This window comes from Oryzias melastigma, linkage group LG4 (assembly GCF_002922805.2).
Source record: "Oryzias melastigma strain HK-1 linkage group LG4, ASM292280v2, whole genome shotgun sequence".
Taxonomy (NCBI): domain Eukaryota; kingdom Metazoa; phylum Chordata; class Actinopteri; order Beloniformes; family Adrianichthyidae; genus Oryzias; species Oryzias melastigma.
Genome location: NC_050515.1, coordinates 8,891,608 through 8,903,880, shown reverse-complemented (window position 1 = coordinate 8,903,880; position 12,273 = coordinate 8,891,608). Strand labels below are relative to the sequence as shown.

The window sequence follows — 12,273 nt, the reverse complement described above, 5'->3', positions numbered from 1 at the left end:
TAACATGACTGCACCTGACCTCTGCAGCGGCTGTGTTTTCTTGAGCTGTTCTGCTGGTGACCGGAGTCTCACTGGGAACTGTTACTGTGATGGATGCCAAGTGCCGGGCTGTGGGCAAGCTCTGACCTTTGCTAGCTTTGGGTACACAAGCTGCCAACTAATGGACAGCAAGTGTACTGACATAAAGTCGAAAAAAAAAGAGGGGAAAAAAAACTGTTGTCATTCATGAAATTAAAAGCGGTTTAATGCTTGTTTGTTTCATTTGATGAACCCTTGCTCTCAAAAGTTGCGTGAAGACTTTTTTCTTTACATTTTGCTTTGTTTTCGAGTGATTTTTCATGTTACAATAAATCATTTTACTTTCTTTTGTACATCAGCTGCTCTTAGACCAGATAGCCTGAACAGACAAACATGATGTGAGTTGTCTAAAGTGACTCTTTTCATCTGCTGTGTATGATGATGATGATGATGATGATGAAGTGCTGCTTGTGGGCTCCCCCCGTAGTAAAAACAAAGATGGCTGACCCATGCTAATAGAGACTTTCCTTTGTTTTCCTATCTTTTTGTTTTAATTTCCTCATCTGTCTTTTCCTACACTTCAGCACATCCAACTTAATACTAGCTAGAAAACCTGTAAGTGTTGTAGCTTGCCAGTTTGTGGCTTTGTATTTGTGGACATCTCCCGGTGTGTTGTGATTACTGTTTTGTTTCTTAATGTTGTTTGGGATTGATGCTTTGTCACGTTTGTGGCAGACCTAATCGCCTAACGTCCTGCTTCTTTGACAACAGTTAACCTTCCTATGGTGTTAGGGTCCCCACGGACCCGTTTTGAGTTTTAGCATGCATAAAAGTACTTCATACATTTGTTTTTTGCGTTGAAACTTTTTGACTTTGTTGGGGACTTCCATTTAAACAAAATAAAATCTTTTGGGTTTTTTTACTAAATTTTAAAGTGCTCTGGTGAAAAAAATGACTTTTGTGGTGTTGGGTCATTTTTGACCCGGTTAAAATTTTTGATCATAAAACAATAAAAAATGCCAAAAATGAAATCATAAACGCACAATCAACCAACAGCCTCTTCCCCAACCACTTGAGCTTCATCTGGGGGCTTTTCTCTTTGCCTTTTCGCGAGAACAAACAATGGTTTGTCCAGGTTTGTCGAGCCATTTGAGTGTATATAAGTGGTGACTTGCAAAGTACACATTTCCAATTCGCAGGATGCAACAATGAGGAGAAGTTTAACTGTAAATGAAGCTTTGGATCACATTTTTGCTGCAAATGAGGCAGATGGCACACAGGATTTTAGCGATGGAGATGAGCAGGCCTCTGAGAACGAAGATGATGCGGAGTACCAATTGGAAGAAACAGACACAACTGATCAGTCTGAAGAGGAGGTCACTGGTACTGAAGCTACGCCTGCTGAATCATTCCAATCCAAACGTGGCAACATCCGTTGGAGCACAGTTCCTCCTGATGTGCATGGAAGGACAGCTGCTGCAAACATCATCAAAATGACCCCTGGGGTCACAAGGTTTGCTGTGACAAGAGTAAGTGACATCAAGACGTGCTCTTTTTTTGCCATTGTTACTAAAAAAAGTCATAATTGCTATGACAAACCTTGAGGGGAAAAAAGTCCATGGCAACACGTGGAAAGACATTGATGAGATGTACCTGGATGCCTACATTGGTGTTCTCCTCCTTGCTGGCGTTTACAGATCCAGCAATGAGGCAATTGAGAGTCTCTGGGATGCATCAACGGGCAGAAATATTTTCCGTGCAACAATGTCTCTTCAGACCTTTCAGATGATCTCAAGTGTCCTCAGATTTGACAATCGAGATACCAGAGCAAAATCTGACAAGCTTGCTCCCATCAGGGATGTTTGGGAGAGATGGGTGCAACTCCTTCCACTGATGTTCAACCCAGGGCCAGAGGTGACAGTGGATGAACGTTTTCTCCCTTCCCGAGGAAAATGCCCCTTCCAGCAATACATGCCCAGCAAGCCTGGCAAATATGGCATAAAAATCTGGGCAGCCTGTGATGCTAAAACAAGCTATGCGTGGAACCTACAGATTTACACAGGCAAATCTGCAAGCGGTATCCCTGGAAAAAAACCAAGGAAAACGTGTAGTCCTCAATTTGACTACTGGACTGCAGGGTCACAACATCACTTGTGACAATTTTTTTTACCAGCTCTGACCTTGGACAAGAACTTCTCAGGAGGAAACTCACCATGGTGGGCATAGTAAAAAAAAATAAACCTGAGCTGCCCGCTGAAATGTTGCTGGTGATTGGTTGTTGTTTATTTGACCTTGCAAATCTTTGTAATTTTTTATTATTTGTGAATGTTCTGTTTTTCATATTGTTAAATATTGTTAAACATTTAAGTTCTATTGTGTGGAAAAAAAGACTTGTTTTTGCCCTTTTTTTTAAGTAAATATATACGGGTCCTAAATGACCCGAAGCACTATAGATGTTACTATATTTGATAATATTAAAATTGAAATCTTTTTTTTTGCTGAACATTTAAGAAATGTGTTTTAATATCGCTCAGTTACACTCAGGTAACAGAACAACTGATTATTTTGTCGCTTTCTTCTCTGAAGGTTCATTTGACCATTTTTTAGACATTGAAAACGAGGGGTATGCTGTTAAAACAAATGTCCAGGGAGCCACAAAAGCATATTAAAACCAATCTTTTCATGGATAAGGGAGCCCAACCAGCTAACCAAGAGTTAAGAAAAACATTGGATGATAAAAGATTATTTTTAGGGTATTTTATGGCTGATTTATTACATGGGTCCAAAATGACCCGTTAACACCACAGATGGCAGCAGAAAGCTAACACCAGAGGAAGGTTAAGGAGCGAAAATACGAGAAAGTAAAATGATTTCCTTTTGCAAATAATGCATGACGGTGTATTTTATGTTGAGGATTATGCCCAACTAACACAGGGGTCCCCAAACTTTTTTCTTGTGAGGGCTACATTTGTTTTCGTCTCTGATGTGGGAGCGAGGTCGGTTTGTAGGCTAAATAAATCACAGCCTAAATGCAAACATTTAAATGCTTCATTTCTGTAATCTTCATAGAGGAAAAATAATACTAAAACATTTTAAAAACTAGATATAAAGCATTACCTGCGATAATGCTAGTGTGAATGCTAAAAGATGAACTGAAGATGCTAGTTTTGATAGTTGAGGATGCTGAAATTGACAACTAAAAATGCCAAAGCTACCAGTTGAAAACACTGAAGTTAAAATATTAGCAAAACGCCAAATTAGCCGAAAAAACCTGAAAAAATTCTAAATGAGCTAAAACAGCTAGCATGTAACTCAAATATGAGCTAAATTGATAATTAGCCTAAAAAACTGAAAAAAGCCTAAATTAGCCAAAAGAGCTAGCATGTTTCTGAAATATCAGCTAAACTCCAAATTATCCCAAAAAACTGAAAAAATCCTAAATTAGCCTAAACAGCTAGCGTGTAGCTGAAATATTAGCTAGATGCCAAATGAGCCAAAAACAACTGTTAAAATGTCTAATTTAGCCAAAACAGCTAGCATAAGCCTAAAATATCAGCTAAACTCCAAAGTTGCCTAAAAAACTGGAAAAAAGACTAAATTAGCCCAAACAGCTAGCATGTAGCTGAAATATTAGCTAAATGCCAAATTAGCCTAGACAACTGTAAAATGACCTATTTAGCGAAAACAACTAGCATAAGGCTAAAATATTAGCCAAACTCCAAACTAGCCTAAAAAAATGAAAAAAGCCTAAATTAGCCAAAACTGTTAGCATGTAGCTAAAATATAGGCTAAATGCTAAAAAAAAACCTGGTAAAATGTGTAATTTAGCCAAAACAGCTAGCATAAAGAAAAAATATCAGCTAAAAATATTTGAAAAACTCCTAAACTAACCAAAACAGTTAGCCTGTGGCTAAAATATTAGCTAAACCCTAAAATAGCCTAGAAGTCCTGAGTAAATGCCAAAACAATTGAAAAAGCTAGCATAAAAAGAGCTGAATATTTTAATAGCTGCAAGAGCTGAAGAGCTATGGACGTCCCAAAAAATGTATGGAAGAAAAATAACAATAATAAAGAAATAAAGACAAAGTGAATCACAACAAACATAATCAAACCAATAAATAGTTTATCCTCTCTCATACAGACTGCAGAAGGGTGGAATAAAACGTCACGTTCTATGTGGGTATCGATCGGCCTGATTGAGAGAAAAAAATTATGTGTTTTGTGATAGTGTGTGGGGGCCAGGACAAATGTGGATTCGGCCCGTGGGTCGTAGTTTGGGGACCCCTGAACTAACAGATTTATAGCATGGCTTTAATCACTTTTTTAGTTTTTTTTTCATATGAAACTGCATCCTAAACAGCATTAAAATCCTGTTTTTTAATAGTTTTTTTTTAATTTTTGTTGACTAAAATCCCCTCACATTTTTCTTTTTCTCTCCAGGACACTCACTGAACAACGCAGTGAGGGATACAAGTGCAATGGATACACTACCGCTAAATGGTAACTTTAACAATAGCTACTCTCTTCGTAATGGGGACTTTGATGAGAGCGTGCAGGTGGTGGACTGCGGCCTCAGTCTGGACGACGCTGCCTTCGAGAAAATGATCATATCCGAGCTCGTGCACAACAACCTGCGTGCCTGTAACAAAAGTCAGCAACAGCCCTCCACGTTACGCCCTCCACTCCGCCACCAGCAGCCTCCGCAGTACCACCATCACCACCACACGGAGCGGGCTCCGCCCAAGGTGACGGTGGTAGGCGGCCGCACCGGCGGCGGCGACGGCCCCTCCATTGTGGCTGACGCTTCGTCTCTGGTGCACGTGAGCGACGCGGTGGGCCTGGAGCTGCACAACCAGCGGGAGCTGGAGGCGCCTCTCATCCCTCAGCGGACTCACTCGCTTCTGTACGCGCCCCAGAAGAAAGTGAAGACCGACGGGGAAGTGGACACCTTGGTCAGCCAGCTGACGCCCACCAACCCCGACGATAACCTGGAGTCCCCAAACAGAGACTCCTTGTATACTAGTATGCCTAATCTGAGAGACTCTCCGTGTCCAGAGAGCAGCCCCGACGTGGTGGAGGATTTGTCCCCCACGAAGAGGAGCGACAGCGAGGACGTTTACTACAAGAGCATGCCGAACATGGGGGCTGGCCACCAACTCCAAGCCTATTATCAGATAGGAAAGGAGAACGATGGTTACATCATCCCCGTCACAAAAGAAGACTGCATCCCGGAAGGTGACGTGCGGGAAGGACAGATGCAATTAGTGACCAGCCTTTAAACGTATTGTAATCAACCCCGAACAGTCTTCACTCAGACCTGACGCCGGTGAAGGCGAAGGGGGGGAGGTGGTTGTTTTCATTTTAAGGAGAACTTAAACACGCACGCTCTCCATTTGCAAACTTCCCCAACCGTCCATCTGCAACCTTCTTTCTCCACTAAATCACTCCGGTCTTTTTCTCTTCCCAGCAAATCGTATGGACTCGGAGCACCGCGGTGCAAAGTTTAAAGAGACTGTACATACAATGCAGAGTCAGATTTCAATTTAAGAGACAAGCCAACAATGTATTTAAATGTGCTGCTGCTGTTGAAGAATTGAGAAAACTTTTAAGATAAGAAAATAAAAAAACACAAAAAAACATATATAAAATTTAAAAAAGAATAAAAAAAAGAAGAAGAGCAACATTTCTAGCTACATCCTATCAGCAGTTTTCCTGGTTGTACATACACTCCCCAACATCCAAGTCTTTTTTTTTTTTTAACTGTAGATGATCCTCCATCCCCGGACCAGGACATGTTTGTGAAATGTTCCGGATAAGGTTGTGGCCACTCCCCCATCACTATGAAGTTTGGATTGTAAAACCACTAGCAATCAAGCCCCTGGCCTTATCTTTTCTCAGCTGTAACTTGAACTGTTGTCAAGGAAAACTGCTCAAATATATATTTTGTTGTATTGCTAGTGTAAAATAAAAATCCATGGCAAACCATAACTATAAAGAAACCTTTTAATTGCAAAATTTTAAGAGCCTATTGTGTAGAGGTTGCACATATGTTATACAGTGTGTTTATGGTTCCAACACTTCATTCATGGTGGTACGTTTGAACGTAAAGGCTTTGAAAAGAGAGGAGCGATGATTCATCTTCACATTCTCCACTTGTGAACAGTGTTTTTTGCTTCATGAGTTTGGTTGATATTGCTCATTGTAATGTTCGTCTTACTTTGCCAAAGTGGCATTACTTTAGTAGAGTGGGATTACAACAAAAACCCGATTAAGATCATTTTATGCATTGCACAGTTTTTTGTGTAATCCAAACAGATATTTTTAAAAGTCACACATAGTGTTGGGCGAGAGTTTTGACGATAAAGTTTTTATCATAAATGTTGTTCTTCCGCTCGGGTTTGGATATTTTATTTATTGAAGAATCTTTCCCAGAAATGGATGGGAAATGTGTGAATATTTTCCAGCACTGGTATACATGCTGTACTGTAGCTCATGTTTTCTATGTAAACATAAGGGGCTCATCACTTAAGACTGATGTAAAGTTCAACACTTGTTTAACGAATACAATAAATGTGAGATTTTTTGTCAAATACCAGTTGCTTTTTAATGGTTTGTGTTTTTGCTACGATTTTAGAAAATGAGGTTCGATTATTTTGCTATGGACAAAATGACACTTTCGACTCAGGTTACAAGTACGCCCCGAGCACCTTGAAAGGTCAGTTGATTAATCTGTTCCTGGAGGATTTATTTGCTTATTTTTTTTATGTTTGTTTTCTTCGATCGCTGCAGAGTAGAGTGAGCTCATGCCACCGTGTGTTAGAGAAGCCAAATCATGTCCATGTGATTCAAAGATGACAAACTCAGGTAGGAGAGTTGCATTGTAAATGTTCCTCTGTGTGGTTGTTACACTAATAAAGGCTCAAAAATGACACTGGTTGAAAGAATTGTCCACTTAGTACATTATTGAGTGAGCACTAGATTGGGAACAATTAAAGGGCCTGACACAGTGGAAATCCTGCAGGAAGATATTGGCTGCGTGGGAGTGGAGAACAGTCTGGGGCCTAACAAGTGGTCAATGTTACACATGGCTGCAGTTGTAGGAAGATATAATACATAATATTCCTGGCTGTGACACATATTTGCTCTAATTAATGTCTGCTGCTGCTCAAGCCCACACTCCGTTCCTGTGTGCTTTACGCCTCAGGTAATGCTAATTTACAAAGCATTTTGACATAACGGCAGTTGAGGCGGAGTGACAGCTCACAGCAGGGTGAGTGGAAATTGCACTGTTTACCATTTGGCATTGAAGGAAATGACTCAGAATGTGGCAGGAATGCACTTTATGTCAGCACGCATAGCGCTGCTGTGTGTTGTTTAACTTTTGCAACAATTATGTGGCATTTTGTGCAATTATCTTCCAATTGTCAAAAGAATTATTTCCATTTTTGTGATTTTTTTTTTTTTCACACAGAAACCTTGAATGTCAGTTAAGAATCAAACATTTTGGGTTTTTTGCTGCCAGTTGAAATGGCACAGATAGGGACATGCATGAGAATGAGGAGAAAAAAAACTTGCAAAGAAAACAACATTTATCTATTTTTATAAAAGTAATACCTCTATATATACAAATAGTAAAATCTATGCAACACAAGAGGCCTTCAGCTTTTATTTGTTTGCTTAGCTGTTGGACAGGACAAGTCTTTTATAATGTAAAAAATACTAATTTAAAATAATAATAATTAATTATAATAATAATATAAAATAAAATAATAAAATTGAAAAAATCCTTATGTCTGAGAAATGAAAGACTCACTAAAAACATCTTTCGTTTTATTATGGAAGCATTCCCAGTATTTTTTTTATTATTTATAAAATTATATAAAAAACCTCTAGTCTCCCAGGACATAGTTTCTGCAGAGCGGCTAGAAACTTGCCTCTGATTGTTGGAGTAAGCCTTCCCATCATCCCTTTGTTTACACCAGATGTGTCCAAGTCAATCACACAGGGGCCCAAATCCAAAAAAACACATTAGGTCGCAGGACGAATACAACGATTGATTACTAAACACATAAAAAAAAACTACATTTTTCAAACTTTAAAAATGTAACTTTTTATTTTAACATAAACATGAATAAAAGCAGACAGGAATGTTATTGCAGAATAAATCAACTTTCAACACTTTTTTCTCCATAAAGATATATTCTGTCGCATTATACAAGATAACAACGGGCCGGATCCGGCCCACAGGCCTCAAATTTCAAGCATTTTATTTTAAACAGACAAACCTCTGCTTTGAGCTCGTATGTCCTCCTCTTCCTTCCCTTAAATCTGTCCCTGAGAGCTTGTTTTTATTAGACAGCATCAGGGAAGGAGGGGCAGCGCACCGGTAAAGTTATTGATGATGTCAAACCTTTGAGTTATTTTATATTTTGTTTTAATTATTACTCTTTTTCATATTTATTTGTACACGAATCAGGGCTAACCCTTAGCGGAGGTTGTCCTTTTATTTTTCTGGCACCCCCTGAATGCGAGAGAATCTGGCCACAGAGAAAAAATGTGGCGCTTAAAAATTATTAGCCGGAATTCCTTCCGCCTGGCGGAGCCTGACGCAAAAGAACATCATTTGTGCCCGAAATCCTTAGCCGGAACTCCTCGACCACATAGGCTTTCGACCTTTTTTCCCTTCGACATACCAATAAGCTATCAGCGGGTGTAGATATACAAATTGGAACACCTATTTATATTGACTTGAAGGAAATAAAGCAGTTCCATTTGATCCATTTCATCTTGCAACTGCTAGACAATTACAGTTTATTTGCATTTAAAAGCTCAAAAGCTGATAGTTCTGAAAAGTTTTTAATACAATTTTTTGAAAGAGTTCCTAAATTTTAAGAAAATTTCCGCTTCCGGCTAGAGATTTTTTCTTGCACGTGACCAGAGGCCCCTCCCTGGATGTGCAACCCCCTTAGCTACAACCTTTTTCAAACAGCAATTTTTTTTCCTAATTCACAGCGATTTGAATTAAAAAATACTTCAATAATGAGAAAAATGCTACAAGTACATGTTAAAAACACAATTTTCATTGGAATGGATATTTAAAGACAGAAGAATTAAATTCTATAAACATGTAACAACATTTTTCAGTTAAAAAGGCGGTCCTGAGAAATATGAAAAAACACATTTTTTTTTTGGTGTTTCTCTTCAGCACATAATGAAAAGGTGGCCTCGCTTCCAAAAATGGTTCCGTTTGTTGTTTATTTTTGCATGAATTACTCCAAAGAGCCACTTTTCTGAAGCAGCTTGTTTGGTTGGAAAAAAAGAAAAATCTCCTCAAAGGAGAATTTCACAAAAACAGCAAACGAGTTGCATCTCACACTCTTGTTTCCAATCTGAAAAAAAAAAAAAAAAAGAAAAATTCACCCCTTACCTCACCCCCTCAGTCTTTGTTTATCTTCACACTCTGACCCTTAGACATTGGTAAACTTTGAGGGTAAGTGGGTTTATTTTCGATTTGGGGGCAGGGAAATATGATCTGTGACTTGTTGGAGACGGAGTTGGGCCTCTGCACCTTCAGACGTTGCGTGTGGCCTCATCACATGCAGTGCATTGCTCATGTGTTTTGCTGAGGGAGAGGATAGCCCCTCGTTAAACATTGATTAAGATGTAGGATTGCAGATGAGGGGCAGGGAGCTCGGTTCTTCCCACAGAGCTGCTCGGCCCTGAAAACAAGGAAGAAAGCGCCGTCAGCAGAACGGGGAAACTGATTAAGACCGATGCACTCCCAACACAAGTATGAGAGTAATTACAGGCCAACACGGGAAGATAAAAAAGAGACAAAAACTACTAATATTTTTGTATTTTTTGGGGGACAGATTGAGAAAATGACATTTTAAATCATGAATATTTTAAATATCTATAAGTTTTTCATTGCAGTTTTGCCACATGTTTGATTTAATTCATGCTTGTCAAAATGAAACAATATTTTTCTTCTTCTTTTTCTTTCCTAAAAGTCACAGCTCCTGCAAAATTTTAATTATGCATCTCTACAAAAAAAAAAAAAAAAAATCCTCTGAATTTCTTCAAGAAAACCGTCTGTCTTTCTAGGTCCACATTCATCTTTATTTCATGTTCAGTTAAAGAATTTTCCTTCCCAGTCTTCAAGATTTCGCTGCATTTATCATTAGCTTTTGCAGAAGGAAAGCCGTGAGCAGAAAGCATTGGCAATCATAGAATTATAGATCCTTCAACGTGGATGAAAGTGATTTTTACACCGGCAAAAGAAAAACCTCAAAGACCACAAACAGTAACTGGCAGCACAAAAGTAACTTCCCAGCTCTTGAAGTTAAAGCGGACCTTTTTTTTTTTTTTTAACCGCTCACTCCTCTCCTCCTCCTTTCTCTTTTGTCCTGTCCCCAACTTCAAATGTACAAATTTGTGGCCCATGGGAAACTTAGATCTGGTCCAGTCGAGGTGAAAAATCCAATTAACCTGCAGCTCCAGCTGCCTTCATTATAATCCCCTCCCATAATTATGAAATTACTAGATGCAGGGTTTTAAATTAAAAAAAGGATGAGAGTGACTGGCACAGGAATAGAAAAGGTGAAATAAACCAGTCCTTGCCAGGATACAGTTCTCATTTACCTCCAGAAGGAACAACCGATTCAGACGGGGAATTTTGAAGTTGAGGCCTATCAGAAACCTTTGTAATCAGGATAAAACAAGCCAAAAACACTTGGGGGGGAGGGGCTGGATCTTAATCTAGCTGCTAAGGTTAATGGATACGGACTCTCATGTTTCATGCATTTATACTATGAAGTCATGTATTATGCATAGTGGTCCTTTCCACCCATGCAACAAAAAGTAACAGTATTTTTTGGTCTACAGTGTCCATGATATACCAGACAGATTTTTTCTTCTTCAGTTCCAAGTCAAAATGTAAGTTTGATGTCTTTTTTATAACTATAATTAAATTATTTTGTTGTTAGAGCTTTTTTAAATAAAGATGTTTCAGACACTAATCATACAACTTTTAACGGTACAGATCCATTAAATCAGGGGTGTTAAACTCAATCGCACAAGGGGCCAAAATCCAAAACACACCTTAGGTCGCGGGCCGAACAGGATAAACATTTGTTGAACACTCTAAAACTACATTTTTAAAACTGTAACTTTTTTGACATAATTATAAACTAGATATATAGCATTACCTACGATAATGCTAGTGTGAATACTGAAAGCGAAATTTGGCCGCTGAAGATCCTAGTGCTGATAGCTGAAGACGCTGAAAATGATAGCTAAAAACGCTGAAGCTGAAAATGCTGAAATTGATAGCTGCAAACACTGAAGCTAATAGCTGATAGTCAGCAAAAATATTAGCTAAATGACAAAATAGCCAAAAAAACAACAAAATAAAAGACTTAGGTTAGCCAAAACAGCTAGCATGCGGCTGAAAAAAATAGCTAAACTTCAAAATATCCTAAAAAACTGAAAAAAGCTTAAATTAACCAAAATGTAAATGTAAATGTTATCCTAAATCTAAAACAGCCTAAAAAATCTTAGTAAATACCAAAAATAGTCCAAAAAGCTAGCAGAATGCCAATTTTGAAAACTTTAAAACCATATTTTTTAACATAATTATAAATAATAAAAAGGCAGGAATATTATTCCAGAAAAAATCAAATTAAACTGTAAAAAACTTTTAATATTTTACACTCTATAAAAAAATTGTCAAGATTATACAAGTTAGAAGTAACCGCAAGAGAACATTGGGCCATTAATAACAATAAAATTAAATTACCCGGAGGGCCGGATCCGGCCCCCGGGCCTTGACTTTGACACGTGCATTAAATCTTAGGACAAAAATGGCTTTAAAGGTGTTCAAACCACATTTATGTTCACAGTTTTTTGGGGGGAAAATCTTCACATCCACTCCCAACTTGTCCTATATGGACATATGGTTTGGGCCTCCTCCACGCCACTTTTTGGGTGTCCCCAACTCATTCCAGCTATTCCCATTAAATCACAGGTCCCCAACCATCAGGATGGGGAACTGGTACCAGGTTAGAAAAGAAGGCGTTTGGGCCCTACCCTCCATCAGAGGGCAGGATCAGTGCACACTCCATACAACCCCCCCAGGACTAGGGCTCCAGGCCTAGCCTATTACATAGGTTTCTTAAATAGGAGCTTTCAGATGGTCATGGGGTTAGGTTTAGGGCTGCAGAGGAGGAGGTTCTACTTAATTATTAGTAGGGTACA

At 38.8% G+C, this 12,273-nt stretch overlaps 1 protein-coding gene across 40 annotated transcripts in view; it reads left to right on the top strand.

Annotated features, from left to right (window-relative positions):
* adgrl2a (adhesion G protein-coupled receptor L2a) overlaps window positions 1-6,947 on the top strand; it is a 222,131-nt gene extending 215,184 nt beyond the window's left edge. For 17 of the 40 annotated variants that reach the window (XM_024278248.2, XM_024278274.2, XM_024278271.2 and 14 more), the window contains one exon: window positions 4,459-6,947. In XM_024278248.2, the coding sequence (XP_024134016.1) occupies window positions 4,459-5,297 (839 nt within the window). In that variant the 3' untranslated portion in view covers window positions 5,298-6,947. Of the gene's footprint in view, window positions 1-377; window positions 3,304-4,458 lie in introns of those variants that run through there. The other 23 variants (XM_036211497.1, XM_036211495.1, XM_036211488.1 and 20 more) reach the window with 10 other exon arrangements.
* The last annotated feature ends 5,326 nt before the right edge of the window (window positions 6,948-12,273 follow it).